Source organism: Argopecten irradians, chromosome 10 (assembly GCF_041381155.1).
Source record: "Argopecten irradians isolate NY chromosome 10, Ai_NY, whole genome shotgun sequence".
Classification (NCBI taxonomy): Eukaryota; Metazoa; Mollusca; class Bivalvia; order Pectinida; family Pectinidae; genus Argopecten; species Argopecten irradians.
In genome coordinates, this window is record NC_091143.1 from 29,976,266 (window position 1) to 29,997,013 (window position 20,748).

The 20,748-nt window shown below is 32.4% G+C and overlaps 2 protein-coding genes across 2 annotated transcripts in view; one reads left to right on the top strand and one right to left on the bottom strand.

The window, feature by feature from the left end:
* Positions 1-20,748, top strand: part of LOC138333616 (uncharacterized) — a 97,743-nt gene that overhangs the window by 20,959 nt on the left and 56,036 nt on the right. The gene's annotated exons all lie outside the window — the stretch shown is intronic.
* Positions 9,651-14,819, bottom strand: LOC138332795 (heat shock 70 kDa protein 12B-like). The gene is made up of 4 exons (XM_069280754.1): positions 14,471-14,819; positions 13,651-13,866; positions 12,832-12,982; positions 9,651-11,687 (listed from the first exon to the last, which is right to left on the bottom strand). The coding sequence occupies exons 1-4, from the start codon at positions 14,789-14,791 to the stop codon at positions 10,597-10,599; spliced, it is 1,779 nt and encodes a 592-aa protein (XP_069136855.1). The 5' UTR covers positions 14,792-14,819; the 3' UTR covers positions 9,651-10,596.

Here is a 20,748-nt window from a genome sequence, read left to right on the forward strand (position 1 = left end):
ATATACATGTATATGACCGTATCGGTCTTGTACTGAATAAAATATAGATTTCATAACATATAATGTGATTAAAACAATTTTTCTGTTCAACTCCGTTAAATCTGTGATTATTTGACCACTTGAATATACATGTGTTTTAGGGAGATAGATGCATAATTTAACGTCAAGATATTCCAATTTTGCCGATTAATCACTCTAGTATAAAACTACTGATACATTCGATATTATTTTTATCTTCTGCATTCCCCACCCCTGCTTTTCGTTCAATTTGTACATGCCGGTATCTATTTCATGATTATTGCGTATGGTAGATGTCTACATTGTATTTTGTTCAAGCTGGAAAGTTATATGATCTTCAATAAGTACTAACTTTCATATTCGGGAAACAAGACTTTATTTACTGTTTACATGTACGATGAGACATAACTATTGTACAGTAAATAGATGATGCATGTATTTCTGTTTTGAGAAAATGCATGGAAGTACTCTGATTCAGTTGATCAAGTACTAGGCTATTCTTACGAAAAAGCACATGTAAGCTAGTGTCAAATATCAACAGCATTATATTTATTTGTGATATAGAAACTAAACATGAAGATCTAATGTAGGCATATACTAAAAGGTATTTTCCTGTCTTCAGTAATCAGCTGAACGTAGATCGAGGATTCAGAATAAGATATTTTTTTCTTAGGCATACACTTATAGTACAGGTACTTTAATCTTGAGGATCCAAAAATCCCTAAAAATTTGTTTTAGTTTACTTCGGATAATGAATATATATCATCTACATGTATTAGATATGCAGATATCTCCTTAACAAACATACAAAAAACAAACATGTACAGTTGTGTATGATGATATCGATTTTTATCGAATTTTTTGTGATCAAGTTGAAGTTATCAACTTCGATCATTGTCACGTAGACGCTTTTCATGGCTACAAATTCAAAAATTTATGCTTGAATAGGCTGCCTCAAAACGACTATTGAAGCTAAGATATCTTGACGACGGAAAGATCGATTTTAATAAAACGATTTTTACGCTAAAACAATATAAAATCATGGATTGTCTAAAGGGTATTTGAAGTCGAATCTTTACACGGAATTTTTTTCTCCTATATATCATTTTTCAGAATTTTCCATTAAAAATAATGGTTTTTTCAGATTTGTAAGCATTTCCAGCATCAAAATATGGGCATGTGACATAAAATTAATAGCTATAATATTTTATTTGACCATTTCACTTTATAATGCTGAATATATATGAGTACTTAATTTCTTAGTTAACAATCCTAATCGGTCATCGCATTTCTCAAGTGACATAAAATTTAATTTTACTCAAACCAATGTTATATTATATGGTCAAAACTATTAAACGTTACAATTTGTTGAAATTATGTATAAATGTCATAAAAATGATGTACTCTACGCTCATTTATACGCGTAAAACCAATTCACAATTTTTGTGTTTAAGAGTAAAACAGCATGACATTGAGGTCATTTAGCCATATACACTTACTATTAGGATAAAAAAATGGGTCAATGAAATTTTCAGGGTTTACTATCTTTTTAAGTGTGTTATTTGACTTTGAGAAAAACAGACTGTAAAGTCGTAGATTTATGTGCTGACAATCTCCAAAACCGCTCTGTCCAAATTAAATTTTATAAAAGACACCAATTTTTTGAAATTATGTAAAAATATTTAAGTTGAATCAAATATACCGCAACCCACTTAAAAATGGCCCATTTGCAAAACACCTAATTTTCAATCATTCGCGTATGTCACGTAATTCACAATTAATGTGTTTCTCCTATGTATTTCGGTTAAGAGTATGAATACGTCGGGTCCCACGAGTATTTTTGTCGATTGATAGACTGCCTTCTACAAACACTTACATTGGTGACATTTTCAGATAAAAACGGACGTAAAATTACGACCTAGTTTCTTTTGAAAGATTATTTAGTTAAAATTAATAGCATATACATTGTCTTTAAAGGCATTTGCTATAATTGAATGTTTTCAAATCTGTCTAGCCTGTTTACCATGCTTTGTCAATTTGAGTAATTAAAAAATGCTATGATATCTAAATGCAGACGTAATGTAGATGTTCGCATTGTTAGTGTATGTTCACATAAACATTGACATCGTCAGAAAAGACCTGTCAATATTTTCATTTACAAAGTTCTTTGATAAATTAGTTATATTTCAAAATCTTTTTCGTGAGCAGTAGACCTATTTTTATAAAAATATATTAATGGAATTCCGAATTTATTAGCGCCTATACCATCTGTGAAAATCGAACTACCTGTGAATTGTTTTTTACCTTCGCTAGTTTAGGATTATGGTGCATGTTCATTAAAATCTTCAATTTTCATGTATGTTATGTAAGAATTAGGTCATATGTTTCTCCTATGTATTTTCAGTTTTACTAAATCAGGAATATTCAACTGTCGGTAAACCTCGCGGAATATTTTGTCGATTGTTATTGCCTAATCTTCATAACCCCGTAAAAATATTTTAATCCATTGGTGACAATTGCAAATAGTTCAAGTATGGAATTCAGGTACGACCGTAAAATTTCGACCAAGTGAGAATAAAACTTTGAATTGTCTCATTTGTGAAAATAGACAATAAAAAAACTAGCAAGCTATACATTGTTAAAATGTGAGTATAAAATAATTAATGATTTGCTAAACAAAAATTGAACATAACGGTACTTTTCCGAATATCTTGTCTAATGTCATGCATAAAATTTTCTTCCATGATTTCCATAACAATATACTCGTATTTGATATTTCTGTTCTCCAAAACAATCCGTATTCTTTCTCTTGGCCGTTAACTTGCTTTAAGAGTTTAACGTTTGGGATTGTAATGTTAGTGAAGAATGCATTAAATTATAAGTCCACCTTTTTAGTAATAAAGCCTCTTGTTAAAGTTCGGTACTGAAACATCAGCTAATAACATTTAACATCAGATAGAACCTGTATTATTCCATTTATACAAGACGTGAATATTATTTGAGGAAAAAAAGAAACTTTGAATCGTTACGTTACAACAAGTACGCTAGAATGTGGAACATCTTTATTATTGTTTTATAAGTCAGCCATATGAAAATTTCAAACATTCATAAAATTTAATACAGTCGTAACATATTTGCTTTTGCTAAATTATTGAGGACTGATGGTTCAACTTAACTTTATAAGTAAATATATCTTCTAGATACCATTTTCATCGTGTGAAAAATCAACTATGGTACTGATTTGCTTCGTTCATTACCTATCGCTACAAATGTATACGCTCTAGGTCTTATGGTATATGTTCATTAGGGACTTAATAAATGCAGTATTATATTGTAATTTACTTAATTTTCTCTGTTTGTTGTCATCGTTCTAGTTAATTCAGTATGAATCGTTGATTTGTCGAGGATTCAGGGAACAACATTTAGCATAGTTCATTTACGCGAGATCTTGTAACTTTTGTTGTTACTCAAAGGAATAACTCAACTTGTGTTTGTACTTCGGCTTGGAATAATAATTTACACACCACCGTGTTTTGAATATCTTTTATCCCCTTCATAACCGTTCTAAATCAATAACGTAACATATCCATTGTGTATGTCTTTATTATTGCTCATAGAATCTCTATACTGTATTCAAGCAAGTTAATTCTTAAGTGGGACATACCATATACTAATTTCAGTTCTGAAGTGAGAATTGTACTGCTCTTCAGAATCAGTCTCATTTGTGGAATGGACTTAAGGACGAATAACTCCAAGCATGCGATAGGGAGCGTTCATAAATGTTGTAATAATGTTTGAAATAAAATATGTATTTTATATTTGGTTAACAAATCTATAACTATGTTATCCGGTACTTTTGCTAATATCTTGTTAGTAATGGTAATTCAGCAAAAATTTTCTTCCGGTGATTTCCATGTATGCAAATTAATATAAGTACTTCGACGCATATGTATGTATGTATGTTTCTCATATGGTGTCTGTTCTCCTCAAACACCCGTATTATTTTCTCTTGCATATATTGCTCTAAGAGGTTTAACGTTTGGGATGAAATCTTAGTGAAGAAACTTGCATTACATATATAAGTCTCATCACCTATTTATAATAAAGCGTCTTGATATAAAGTTGGTACTGACAAAAAGCTAATAAATTTTACAACCCAGAGAATGATACATTTATAAACAGATTGAAGTATATTTGAGGAAAAATAAACTTTGACCACAAGTACGCTAGAATTTTGGAACTCATCTTTATTAATTGATATACATTATAAGCCATACGAAAATAGCTTAGGATAACATTCATAAAAAATTAATACATATTAGACATTACAGAAAAAAATATTTCTTAATGCCTTTTCGTCGTCATATTTTATATTATTGAGACTGTTGGTTCATAATTTCTTTCTATATTACTTAATATATCTCTCTGTACTGTATTTGTCATCGTTTCTATATTACTTAATATATCTCTCTGTACTGTATTTGTCATCGTTCTATATTACTTAATATATCTCTGTATACCTGTAATTTGTCATCGTTCTATATTACTTAAATATATCTCTGTTTACTGTATTTGTTCATCGTTCTATATTAACTTAATATATCTCTCTATACTGTATTTGTCATCGTTTCTATATTACTTATTTATCTCTGTATTACTGTATTTGTCATCGTTCTATATTACTTAATATATCTCTCTATACTGTATTTGTCATCGTTCTATATTACTTAATATATCTCTCTATACTGTATTTGTCATCGTTCTATATTACTTAATTATATCTCTCTATACTGTATTTGTCATCGTTCTATATTACTTAATATATCTCTCTATACTGTATTTGTCATCGTTCTATATTACTTAATTTATCTCTCTATACTGTATTTGTCATGTTCTATATTACTTAATATATCTCTCTATACTGTATTTGTCATCGTTCATATATGTAATTTAGTATTTGTATACTGATAGTATTTGTCATCGTTCTATATTACTGGTCGATATCTCTGTGCTGTATACATGTATCTATTATTATTGTGACATTGGCATTCAATATATGTTTATATTGATCATGGTTGTTCGATTAAAATGTTAACAAATTACGATGTCTAGTATGTATGTCTTGAAACCATGTAATGTATGACACAAAAAATGTATGTAATGTATGTATGTAGTTTATGTAAAACAGTCTTAAAGCTTGCTATATGATGTATGTAGTATGTATTATGTAATGTTGTATTTATAGCCTGTATGTACCATGTATTTGTCATGTAATGTATGTATGTTTATGTATGTATGTATTATTTTATGTATGTATGTGTATGTATGTATGTATGTACTAATGTATGTATGTATGTAGTATGTATGTAAATTTTGTTTTGTATGTATGTATGTATGTTTGATGTATGCAGTTTTTTTTATACGTTGTATTGTCATCAGGGTTTTCAATGATTACATGTAGTATTTCATGATTGTGTATGGATATCATTCATGTTTGAAGAAGATACATGTTTTTTGACATTATATTTGAGGAATGGTGCCTAAATACAAAATTTCATCGTACTGTAGGGATGATTCTTAATATTTGTTATAAAATAGAACAGTTTGCATCGTTAGACCTATTACTAAAAATATTGTAAAATAATGAAATCATCGTTCTATATTACCAATATATCATTGTATACTGTATTTTCATCTTTCTATATTACTTCTTCATATATCGCCTACCTAATGTACTGTATTGGATCGTTTATTAGGGACTTAATAATCTCTCTATACTGTATTTGTCATCGTTCTATGTTACTTAAAATATCTCTGATACTGTATTTGTCATCGTTCTATATTACAATATTTCTAGATACTGTATTTGTCATCGTTCTAATTTGTTTTCTTTACTCAAAGGACGTTATATTACTTAATATACTGTATTTGTCATCGTTCTATATTAAATATATCTCTCTATACTGTGGCTTTGTCATCGTTCTAATTTACACACCATGTAAATATCTCTCTATACTGTATTTGTCATCGTTCTATATTACTTAATATATCAAACTCTATACTGTATTTGTCATCGTTCTATATTACTTAAATATATCTCTCTATAGCTGTTATTTTCATCCTATATTACTTAATATATCTCTCTGATACTGTATTTGTCATGAGAATAGAATATTACTCTTACATGGCAGTATCTCCATTTTATGTATTTGAACCCTGATTGTTCATATTGTTAACTTAATCAAATGTGTATGTACAATGTATGTATGTAATGTAATGTCATCTTGTAAGGATCGTTATGTCATAAAAATATGTATAATGTATGTATGCGAGGGTGACTTATTTGTCATCGTTGTAAACTTATTTTCATGAATATATCCGATTATGTTTTCATGTATTATGTAAGTCATGTTTTAGTGTTTTGGTCATATCTCAACCAACTATATTTTCTTCGGTGATTTTTCAAATTACGTTAATTTCTCTCTTAATGCATATTTGATATCCAATGTCTGTATCTCCACAAACACCCGTATTAACTTTTCATCTTGCATTTATTTCTAGCCATAAGAGGTTAAACGTTTGGGATATTGCCTTTATATAACTCATCTTGGATTTTGTTTGTTCATATAAATACTTGCAATATATCTTCTGTATATTAAGTCATCGTTCTATAAAATAAAATATAATCGTCTTGATAAATGTTGTCAGGTTTGGTATAAAAGCTTTACTATAAAATATTCTCTGTACAACTGCATTTGTCATCTTTCTATATTACTTACTTATCTCTGTTTACTGTTATTTGTCATCGTTCTATATTACTTCAATATATATCCCTGTATTGTATTTGTCATGGTTCATAATTTCTTTCTATATTACTTAATATCTCTCTCTCTGTACTGTATTTGTCATCGTTCTATATTACTTAAATATATTTCTCTGTACTGTATTTGTCATCGTTCTATATTACTTTATATATCTCTCTATACTGTATTTGTCATGCAAATAATAGGAAGGGTTACACAGTGGCATAACCATGTTTATGTAATATTCAGAACCTGATTGTTCATTAAAATTGTTAACAATTAATCAAATGTGTATGTACAATGTATGTATATGTATGTATGTATGTATGTATGTATGTATGTATGTATGTATGTATGTATGTATATATGTATGTATATATGTATGTATGTGAGGGTGAGGGTGTGTGTATGTGAGGGTGTATGTACGTATTTATGAATGTATGTATGTATGGATTATGTATGTATGTATGTAAGTATGTATATACAGTGTTTTTGCATGTTTGCTTGCATGTAAACGTATAATAGACAAGTGTTAAAAGTTTATATTGTATATTGTGTAGGTGTATGTGTTTTAGTAGAATAGATAAAATTCAGTTTAAAAAAGGAAAATTTGCTGTCAGCTGTTGGTTAATTGATTCTCTGCTGCTCTGAGTGAAAAGAAAAAAAAAGAAAAGAAAAAAATTATAAATCAATTGTTTCTTTCATGACGTCACTATCGATTGTCTGCCCGGCGCAGTCAATGAAAATTATTTCAGGTCATATTTCACAAGTAACACATGCAAACGTATTACACAGTCGATATTACTGGCTAACATGTAGTTTATGTGTTAAAAGCAGATACTTCTGTTTACTTTCATATAAAAACCTCACCACCACTTATCAAAATCACTGTCATAAAATATTTTGCAATTGTAATCTTTATGAAAATCCAAAGACAACATATCTAATATCATATCATTTACTAAAAAAAGTGTCATTGTTAGCAATACTTACAAACAAAAATCATCATCATCATCATCATCACCATTCATCGTCATCATCATCATCATTACCATCACCATTTTATCATCATCATCACCATTCATCATCACCATATCATCATCATCATCATCATCATCATCATCATCATCATCATCATCATCATCATCATCATCATCCATCACCACCATCATTCATCATCACCATTTATCATCATCATCATCATCATCATCCTCTTCAGCAGCAACATTCATAATAGCCATCGTCATTACCATTCTTCATCATATTCATCATCACCATCACCATCATTTACAGTCGCAGTTTCATACACCATCATCATTGTCTGATGCATCAGCTTCATTCATCTACATCATTATTTGTCATCATCATTCATCATCATCATCATCATCTGCAGTAGCGGCTTCTATTTACGAACATGGTCCTCACTCCCACATCCACACAGACACACATACGCCACACACGCCTACATACACACCCTCGCACGCAAGTTCTTACACAAGCACTCTAAGGAAAAGGGTATGATACATATTAGAGGAGGAGAGAAAGAGGGAGGGAGATCGAGAGAGAGATAGAGAGAGAGGACTAGAGATCGCAACAAGATTTATGTGGTGTTATAAACTCCAGGAGCTCAATGAAGGATAACTAATTTATGTACATGGTAAAAACGTTATAGTACATGATACATAGTTACATGTATATATTGCCATGACATGACTATCATAGATTGTCGCATTAAATAAAGAAACATACAAATAGTTAACTAGTCAGCTAAATCAATAAGTTTTTACCATTTTCTCCATTCATTTTCACATTTCTGCTGAGCACCTCCACCTTTACAATTGGCAATATGTTCTTGAGAAATGTAATGTTCTTTAATTAAGTTGAGTAGAGCATGTGGACTTAAAATTGTATGCAAACATCTGGTTTTGTATATGTAATACTTAATAATAATCAAATTTCATTGTCTACTCTGTTTATAGTATGATATCTATTTTGTAAAAACAAACCAAAAAGAAAGCTTTGTTTATTGTATTGAAACGGGATATAGAGTGCATCCAGGAATGTCTCTACGCTTTGCAAAAATCTCTGAGTTTCTCTGCATTCCCAAAGAATATGGACAATGGTTTCTCTTTCAAGATTGCACAAGTTACATATTGGATTATTGGTTAATCCTACTTAACATAAAAACGTGTTTGTTGTTAAAATATTTTGTACTATCCTATACTGAAACCATTGTAGTTTTGTGTTTTTAGGAACCTTGAAAGGATTATTATATATGTTGACCCAATTTAGTTCAATATCTTCAAATAGATCATCCCATTTTCTTCTACCAGTTGAAATGAGATTATTTTTAACCATAATATTATAAAAAATCTCACCTTCTTCTTGCCATCTTGCCCTCGATCGAATAACACTGCCTTTATTTTTTTAACTCTGATTTTTTCCAATTCCCCTTTCTTATTCTCTAATTCCTCAATGTCTACCTGATCTTGTTCTTCTAAACTTTGAATAGCTTTCTTGAGATTATCTTCATTTCTATTTAGCTGTTTCTTTTTATATGATGAATAGGAGATAGTTTTACCCCTAATTTCCATAAGCAATGTTTCAAGGAAAAGCTGGTCATTAATCAAAAATTCAATATCTGTATCTGAAATATTTCCTATCTCATCCCAATTGTATACTGGTAAGAAGTACTGACTTTTTATATATAAAATAACTTTATTAATTAACTTAAGGCAATCTTCATCATACAATAGCGAGGAGTTAAATCTCCAAAGCCCTTTTCCACGTTTAAAATACATAATTTTTAAATTAATCATAGGAAAAGAATGATCAGATCTATATCCTGCTTCAATTATTGCATTAACCGTACTAGTTAACAAATTATCAGATATCAGATAAAAATCCAGTCTTGCCTGTTTTAATGGTGATTTCTTTCTCCAAGTATAGCGTCTGGCATCAGGGTGAAGATCACTATTGATATCTACTAGTGACAAATTTTCAATAATTTCTAAAACTTTATCTCTTGCCTTGGGGTTATTTATATTTTTGTAGCTATTGTCATAGTCTAGATCTGGGTTGATGACTAGATTGAAATCTCCACATATAATGAACTTATCATTACCAAAATCTTCTAAAGTATTTGAAATAGTATCAAAGAATGTAGGTGTATCAATGTTAGGACCATACAGTGTTATCAATGTCATTTTAGAGCCCTCCGCTACAATATCTAGCGCCAAAAAAATCCCAGACAAATCTTTTTTTTTCTTTTACAACACTGATTTCACAATTACTGTTAAACAAGATTGCAACCCCTCCAGAATTAGACTTAAAAGAACTAAAATAACAGTCAAAACCCCACTCACTTTTTATAATGTTATGATAATCTTCTGTAAAATGGGTGTCCTGTAAACAATTGATACTGCAATTTTTTGCCCTCAAGTAAGAGAAAACATCTTTTCTTTTCATTTTATCTCTGAGCCCCTGACAGTTTGCCGACAGGATTGATATACACTCCATCATCTTATACTGTAATTAAGTAGATTAAGTATCACAAACATGATCTCTAGTCCAGAAAAAGAAGAGGGAAGAGAAAGTAGAAGATTAGGAGAATAAAACATTACAAAAAAAAACTTGAAGAAATAGTACAATAGCAGCCTAATAAAAATCGGTGATTCTTCAATCCGGATCCCTTTCTGTTCCGGTTTAATTGAAATTCGGCATGTCTATACAAAAATCATGTTAGTGTGTGTTATGCTGAAGAACGCTACACACTTTATGAGACAACACATCGTGATGTTGTCGTCACTCCCGTCCTCGCTGTAGATTGGGGAACGTATGGAATTTCCTTTTCTACCAGCAAATCAAACTTGTATTCATATTCTTCTCCAGTGGCATCGTTGTAAACCCGAACATCAAACTCAGTTCTTCCGAAGTAAACTTCCAGGGAGTAGTTGACTGAATTTGGCCATCCAGCGGTGGGTGGTCTGATGGTTATGATACCAATCTGTTGACAGCTTGGACCAGTCGTGTATTCGGGATCGTCTCTCGTTGAGGCAAATATTGGGATTTCCATCTCAAGATTTTTTGTTGTTTCTTTCCAATGTTGAGATACCAGATTCTTTGCTTCGCGTTTATCATTTATCTTGACGATTTCTCCTTTGGACACAAACTTTTGGAAAATATTTATACAAACGTCCTGCTGGTTGACATCACGACGATACTCAGGTTTATGTTTCTGTGTGGCAAATGGCTTCATGATGCGGATACCATATGTATGCCTGCACATCCGTGCGGACACGGTGTGTGGCTCAAATCCGAACAGAACAGCTCCATCCATGACAGCTACTTCGGCTTGAGGCGGAATCAGCACATTGACATCCTGAAATGCGTCCTTTATCTGACTGGACACGTACCCAGACTGTGAGTAACCACCTACCATCATTATCAACTTGACACCTTCCACTTGTTCCAAGATGTACTTAACATGCGCTATAATCTTATCTTTCGAAGAACAGAACATTTTGAAATCTTTGTTGGAAATATCCATTTCATAGGAATTCGATAATTTTATACCTAAATTTCCGTCAAGAACTAACACTGTTGGGATATCAACTCGGATGCCATTTTTAGTCGTCTTCTTAAGTGTCCTTTTCTTAGCTTCAAAATTGTTTTCTAGCTTCATCCAATGATATTTCATTGTCTTCCTTAAGTTTTTGGCATCCTTTTCCCCAATTTTTTTGTTGATGAATTTGTTAAAAGCCTGGTCAACATTGGTACCTCCCCTGTCTCCTCCGGATGCCGGGATGATTTCTGTCAGAGTCCCATCTTCAGATATCTCGTGAACAGCGATGTCAACAGTGCCTCCTGGACAATATGCAAGTGATATGCGCATACATAAAATATGTAATGTTTTCATTCACTTCAATGCTGCTTGAAAAATAGAGGTTCCCCAACGCATGACTGTTGCTTATCATGTTTATCAAACTCGAGTTAGTTAATTTTCAAATTTTGAAAAGACACGAGCTTTAGCTAAACTAACGAGCTAAACGAGTGGAGATAAACATGATAAATAACAGTCATGCGTTGGGGAACTTATTTATCCCATAATTTTAACTCTATATTTATACCGCGGTGATCATTTTCTCGTCTTTATTCAGGGAGACTTATCACCATACAATGTGTAATGATATCTTTCCGCCATTAGATATAGTGCCTTAATAGAGAACCGGTATTCTATTGTTTAATACTTTGAATAAGCAACTAACTATTATACAGTAAATACAATGCTATTTAAAAGAAAGTGCGCTATGAAAAGTAGCCTAAAGTTGAAATAAAATAGGAATCAAGAGATCTTGGAATTGACCAATTAGAGACGCCATATGTGTTTACATACCAGAGTGTAAAAAAATGGTAACCAACCACTATGAAATTTATCACATGGCTTTTCTATTGTGAAACATGCATAGTTATGGGATAAATACACTTTCAAATATATCGTATAGTCTGTAACGTTCGCATATGTATCATATTTCTTGTTTCGTTTTCGTGGGTATTTGTTTTGGTCGCGAAAATTTCATTCGCAAGATAATATAATAATAGTATGTAAACCTTATGCACTTTTCTAAGCAGATCGTGAGGTTTTTAACCGTCGTTGGAATTGAATTTTGTCATTTTTTGTGTCCGTTGTACCGGCTATCATACAAGGCAAGCGTTGAAAATAAAATTGAAATAGAGAATATAGAGTTGGAGTTCTCTCATACCTACCATGGTAATACTGGTGTACAAGCGATAATGCATGTCGTCTGAGGTTGTATTACATGGCGGCTACTCGTGCAATACAGCCTTTTGACATCATGGCGTCATCAAAAATACTGTTTTGGTTTTCGTTATAATAACGTCGATGCATGAGAAAAAATACCCTTTCGTATAATGATAGGAAATATAGGGATTGTCTGGCTTCGGGATCACAAAATGCCTCGGGCAATAAGCAACAGAAAGCATATCTTACCTCCCATATCTAGGATCATATATCGACTACCAACGGAGAGAACTTCCTCTTTATTTATGTCCTTGAAAGTCCCATGTTTGAGAGTACTGCAGTAAATGGCCGCAGCTTCCGGTTCTAAAGCCAGCATCAACTGGTTTGCTGGTATACCGTCCTGGGAACAGATCAATTCACAAATAACATACAAATACAATTAATTATAATAAAAGTGATTATAGTAAAACGGTATTATTTTGAATACAGATCAACATAAAATATCATGAATTAATTATAATTTTCAGTTAAAGAACCATGTGAATAACAGTTGTATGGCGATTATTCTGTATTTACATATTACAGAGTTATCTGCCCTTGTCGGGAGCTATTGATTGTGACGTGTGTTTGTGAGCGTAACGTCATACTTTTCGGGGAAAACTACGTAAATTACGCTCACAAAATAATGACGTAACAATCGATACCTAACCACAAGGGAGCTAACTCTGTCGATCATGTTATTGTTGTGATGGCGATCATTTGGTGTTTCAGAAATGAATTCAACAATTTTAAAGGATCTTTTGTTGTAGCTTATGATTCCTTTTCTTCATTTTCCTCTTTAGATTAGAGCTGACAATTCATTTGAGATTAAAAAATAAAACGAAATAACATTTTCAAAGATAGTTTGAGACAACCCCCAGTTACGTTAGTACCGTAACGAAGCAAGTGTAGTAGCCATGTACATGTATACATTTGTCCCCGGCCAATCGTATACTTATTGGAGCAGTAAATTGGTCACAAAATTTCTAATGGCGGTTCATGCAAGAAACATTTTTTTCACAACCTTACTTTTCTTGCTGCGTCTCTCATGAATTGTTTGGCAGGTTCAGTCCAGATAGCAGGAACTGTGAGCACCCATTGTATGTCCTCTTCGTGAACAGGGTTTCTGTCATTAAGTTCATCGAGTGCTGCTTTCTTAAGGAACCGTATGCTTTCTGAAAACACGATAAGAGCTTGACATGTGCGTCCCTCTTGATCCTGGATTTCAAATTCTCTTGTGAGAGTCTGAAACAGATAATATAAGGTTTTCTTATAGATTAGACACCATTTGCTATCGGTTATCGTCATATAATTACCAGTTTAATACCATTACAATTTATTTTAAACTAGATACCGGACAAAAAAAAACTAAGATACTCTATTACCTTCAATTGGAACCTAAACTGGGGTGTATTATACAGACATGTGAAGCCCGATTTTTTTTTTCAGTAATCCAAAGACTGAGTAACGAAGAGTATTCTGTATCTCATTTTGAAATTTAGAATAGAAATATCCATGTCGAAAAGAGTAAGGAGATCAATGCGTACTTGACTTAGTTGAATAGGCCTTAAAATAAGTTTTACACAAAGAAACTTCCATCGTCCCTAACAAAAACCATTCAGATTATTGAGAAACATGTCGATTACCAATGGGATATTATACTTAGTACGCATAAATGTAGGTTTGATATTTTCCTTTTGCATTTATTCAATCAATTTTGTCATTGTTCCGTTGTCAGTTGACTCCGTTTATAGGTGCGATGTTTATGGAAATATTGATAATTCGAATGGAATTGTATTCAAAATGTAGGAGCTACCCGACATATAATTACCAGATCATTAAAACTTACCATTTTGTTAAAAAGTTGCATTTTAAATCTAGCATAATAGTGCCACGTTTGGTGCACTTTATCGGTGAGTTCAGAATACTTTTCTTCCGCATCATATCCGAAACTGTCAAAGACCCCCTTTGGATTAAAGAGAGCCACAGTAGGAGCCTTCTTGGACAAATTCCCTGCTAGACTGGAATCCCAGCTGTTATGAAATATATCACGGGCATCATCAGATTTTTGGAATTCATTCCTGAAGCTGTAAGCATATCCAGTGTATGTGGTACCAAAGTCGATAGCTACCACTACTGCCGGCAGATTAGAGACACCACCGGCTGCCATTGCTCGAATCTACCTGGATGTTACATACGCCGATCTTCTTAATGGAAATAAAATGTTATAGTAAAAATTCATGAGGGTTTAATCACTTCAAATAAACTTTATCTGACGGAACATGAAAATATATGCCAATTATTTATAGACAAAAACAAAATATAGGCGATCTTGCTCTTGCCCTGTACTTCAGTTAATATAGAAGTGCCACTCAGTGAATACAGGCAATGCACAACTAGAAATGTTAAAAGACATCAAAATTGGCGTTGAAAATCTTTTAAGATGTCATGTTAAACAAAGGTTGTTTTTCTTTTTTTTTGATATTGTTGTATTTAGGTCCAGAAGCCGAATACACATGACAAATCATTTGAAATGAGGACATATTATTGAGGATAACTTTAAAGTCAGTCTTTTATACACCTTATTATATACCAATATTGTTTCTTCCAATACAAATATTTTGTAATACACATTTATAAATGCGTTATAATAAAGTGATAAACAAAAAGAAATGACCGATAGCATATACTTTGCGAGCTGTCAAGTAGCTAGAACGATAGTGTTATCTTGTTACTAGCTTATAACGATATCATTGACAGGCCAGCACACCACCGAAGTACACATCAAACAGCAGTTATACTTTGAATCAAACATGATGCTTCATTGATAGTAAAACTGGCTAAAATTTGCCGAGTAACAGACAACATGTCATCTAAATGTCTTCATTATGTCGGGGAAATACTGATTTTTGGATAAGATTATGTTTTTACCTTGAAAGATATCTAAACTAGCAGCCAGTATATATAGAGGTTACACAACGTGTGTCTGTTGGATATGGAATTTATTCCACACGAGTGAGTTATTTTTTTAAAGTTACGAAAGACACGAGCTTTAGCGATAGAAATACACGAGCTTTAGCATAAAGACGTAGTTTTGTTCGCGTCAAAGTTCACCGTGTCAACCAGACATGCGACATCAGAATGTTCGTATAGAGTTTACACATCGTGGTATAAACAAATTGTTAACCACAATGCATGGTTATTTGATACACTGAGAGTTGAATAACACTGGCTATTGTGGTAGAAAGAATATGAAACTATCACTCATTTGGTTTAAAACTAGGAGGAGATAATCTAATATAAGAATTTCGCTGAGAAAATCTGATCAATAACTTCGGGTATGGTAGCCAGTCTTTACTTGAAACTAAAGTAACACTTGTTTACAGCACCCCAGGTAACATATTCTGTCAGTATTTGTTCATACACAAGTCCTTTTTGACCTTGGGAAGCATATGGCTGACGGTTTTGAATTATTTGACACATGTATAGGGCATATAGGAAGGCGAAAATGCTTAAATCATCAAACTCGATCATATTATAAACTATTAGGAACAAAGCAAATAAAGCACGTTTTTTTGGAGAAAAAAAACCCAATCGCTATATTTGAGCCAAAACATGCAGATTTGCAGCAAAAAGCTGCAAGTCATGAAATTAATATTTGTTCTTAAAAACAGATGCAACTGTCACATTCATACCAAAGTAAAAAGGACTCAATAACTGCTACAGATTCCGAAATCCATGTATATAATATGTAACAACCGGTACCTCACTAAGTAGTTTGACCAAATATCCAAAACCGATCAAGTAATAATCCACAAATACTATTTGTAAGATATTATTGTGTGATCAAAAAGGTGGATCAACATTAAAACGAAAGTCCACGGCCATGAGACATCTATGTACATACTAGTTAAAAAACATTCTTATCATCCGAAAATACAACAAAAATTTTCATATGAGTAAATATCATTAATACATACTAGATATATTGCCACTTTGTTCGCTCAGACTAGTCCAGTATTTCTCCAAACGTGGCGGTGTCAGATAGTATCTGCAATCACGAGACACGGTTACGTAAGTCTCCAGCTTAGTGACGGTCAACATAGGTCATCAGCTTTGTTTACATATTATGTCTTTATAAAAATATATTTCTGTCACCAAATGCGGTGTATTGCATATGATAAAGGATGTACGATAACAAAGTGACACAGAATTGAAGATACATGTTGATAAATTACATTCTAAGTGTTTCGTCACTATATGAATCAACCAACTAACGAAAGCAAGTATTTGCTTCTGAAAACACTATGAATACAACGATTCTCGTGCATCGATCAGCTGATTTCAAACATCACGCAAGTTTAACATCAATAAAAATTAGTCCCCCACAATATTTTGATGTATAATCGTTAATGTGTTGTTTCTTATTATGGAATCAACTAAGGTTTACTGTAATAAGTCAATCAAATCTTATTTTAACTGTATTTCTTGTTTATCGTTTGTAATTGGCAAAACAAGGTCGACCGGAAGGCGGAAGCTTGAAAACGCGACGTTGTGGAACGACTTTGTCATCCAGCTGTTCCATTAATCTCGTTTCTCGTTGTATATGGGTGTCATTATTTCAAATGTAATAAACTAACCTTTCAATATGTTTTATTTTCATAAATAATTCTATTGTAAATATATGAATTGAACGTATTTTTCTAATTTTCATAGTGGCTATGAATTGCAGAATCTATCAACATATCTTGTTGTAGATATGTTGATATGTAGATGGCTTCTGCTATTCATAGCCGCTATGAAAATTAGAAAAATACATATATTTACATTAGAATTATCAACATATCTTCCAAATAGCTTGTGCTATTCATAGCCGCTATGAAAATTAGAAAAAATACATTCAATCCCTAAATTTGTTTGTTGATGTAAACAAAACGTTTTGTAATTATTATGTCTGTATGTTCATAAACGTTTGCCAACTTAACTTAAGGGCTATTGGACTTGACTATGTCAGTTCTATACAGGTATATGCAGAATATCTGAAAGAAGACTTTTAACTTAAGAATTCCAATTATTAGCACACTATATGTCTAAAATCAAGTAAAGAACAAAATGGTGTTGTCAATTTAATTTTAAACTTAATTCAAATCAAATTCTAGAAGCGTACGAAATTCTAAGACACCACTATATGTTATGGTCAATGATTGGACAGGAAACCAATTCTTTAGGTTGTTTTGTCTTTGCCAATAATACTTCGTTACGGATGTAAGACGTTATGGATGTTAGAATATACATGCTCCTTTGAGAATCATTCGAGATATTTCTGATCAAGAGTCATGTTTTTGTTATGATTTTTTTCCTTTACCATAACATGATTCGAAAATATGAGCAACCGATACAAACCCGTTTTAATTTTATCAAAAAACATGTTACGGAGGTAAGCGTCTTAAATACGACACTCAAACTTGAAGACGATTTGGACAAATACTTTTTAAATAGTCATTCTGACTCTAAATTTGGGATTGGTTCATATCCTTTAAATACTAATTAAAGAGAAAAGTACATATAACCATAATATTTTTGCATTTATATTTTATATTTTGTTCTCCTTAATTCTAGTTACGGATGTTATGTGGAGTACGGCGACATTTTGAAATATGCAATATAAAAAAAGTGTATTCGACGGTCCTTTTTAAACAAAAAGTATCAGTTTTTATACATATGTCAAAGTCTTGCCACCACCAAAAATCAATATTTACCAAAGAGAATATTGAAATGTACTAGCTATTAACTGTACTGTAAGGAAAGCGACATCGATAAAGGCGATTTTCAAGCTTATTCTAAGCAACAGAGACAAGAGATGGGTGGCTGAAATAACCACATTCTTATTTTTTCATGTAGCCTAAGACCGTGGTCTTACATTTGGCACAACAAATTACATACAGCAGGCAACATAATTGTGAAATCCGCAAGCGACATCTGCTAAAAATTTTGAAAAAAAGTGGGACCAATTTTCGGGAATGGCTGATTTACGTTATTTGCTATCGGGAAAACGTCATCCTTTGATATGGCAAAGGATTTATTCGAGGTCGGCATAGTTTCTGTTGTATTAGGTATCAGGAACTCTTTTTCTATAAAATCATTACGCCGTTATATCAGTCAATTGGACGCGACATTAGAATTCATTTTAGCGATATAATCGGGTTAAATACGTTTTCTTTCTTCTCCAAAGTCTCTCAAAAACACACAATAGTACATCAGTCCTCAGAGCTCAGTAGTCAACCCATGATTTGTGGTTACGGGCTCTAGGCGTCGATAGTAATGTCAGAGTTAGTTGTTGTCATGGTCCTTGAATTGCGGCACACAGGTTGAGGTAAGTCGGTCAACTAAAAAAATATCCAAGAATGTCAAGGTCGTTAAAGTTGCTACATTTGATATTTAAACATTCACATGTAACTTGATGATTTAGCTCCCCAAAAGCATATGTCGGCCTATAAGAGAGCCGAAATCTAGGGATCATATATTCCTGGTTTTGAATAAAGCGCCTTCAATCACCGACATGTTCAGTGACTTCGGGTTTTGTCGGATTCCAAATCGTATCACCTAGCTGACGTTCGACACGGCCTGTACGTGGTGAGCCAGATAACTAGCGTAAGCGCACATGTGTTTGTTTACGTTTTAATATTGTGTATCAAATATTGTAATGTGCGAGCATTATTTTCTTTGTAGATAGAGTCTACTGAGGTCGACCAAATGTTGACATTTTCTCTTGGTTTCAAAGCTCTCGTTTGACTTCGAGGTTGTCGCGACGATGTTCGGAAGAGTTCGGAATGATTTGGCATCTTTCGAGCCTCTTTTTCACGTGTTCACGTTAAAAAGAGTTTTTACTTTTATAATTAAAATACTTCCAGTGCTGCAACTTTATAAAAAGTGGTAAAATTAGAAAGTTTAAAACTCAGACAGACGGAGAAAAATATGTATAACACTTGAACAGTTTTTACTATGACAAAAAGAGCGAAAGTTATAGACCATACATCTTTAAGGTCACTTTCCAGGGTACGTCTATCATGTTTAATTGCTGTGTCTTTCTTGGTCTAAGATCCTGAGTCTTCAGCCTAATGCAGTCTCTAGATTTAGCCAATCACATATGACTTTACAAAAAGTTCTCCGTTAACTGGTCAAGCAAACGCTTTCGTATCTGCTAGTCATTTGGCTGTTCGACGATATCCGTAATACATGTTTTATTAGATACATCATAGAAAAGCCATGTAAAGTCATTGGTGTCATTGCTGAAGTCTCCAGAAAAACGTATTTCCTTGATTATTTGCACTTTAGTTTGTAACATAATTATAGTTGATTGATTCTTGTTTCATGCAGGCTACTTTCATAATGTGGTAGGCCATTTAGGTTTTGTAGGTGCTTTCTTACAATTTGCCAATAACCTTCCAAAAACTAGAACTCTTCAAAGATTGTGAAATAATCTTAAAACTAAATTATCAAAATTTGTAAAATGATAAATTTAGGACAATTTTTTTTATAGTTTATGAATATTCGTTGTATGTCCGAAAACGTATCAAATGCTGAATAACAACAATTGATGCATGGATTGTGTACGTCACAGAAGGGGGGCATGCACGAAATATACTGCATTTATCTCAATGTAGAAACAAGTTTATAGGGAAATATTAATAAACCAATGGGAAACTACCATTATGAAAATGTTAAAAATCAACATTTTGTGACAGCTAAAGGTTACCAGAAAATCGTCTATTTTTGCTTTTGTCAATTTAGTTCAAACGAATCGAATAACGGTGCAATGTAATAGCTTTGAAGTTGGGAATCGCTCTCTGTCATCTTTTAGGAAGGTTTCTGTATATCTGTAATAGGTCATTTTTTTGTCTCCCATATTTTTTTTCAGTTTCACTATGACAGATGTCGGTCCCTCGAATATTTGGTCAATTATTGGCTTTTTTATTATTTCATAGGTGACAATTTCAATATCTATGTGCTTTGGTACGACGTAAAATTACAACCAAAACGTATTCTTTGAAACCATAAACAAACCAAAAAAATAGCAAATACCTTGTTAAACCGTCTCAAAGCTTTGCTAAAATTGACAAATGTTTT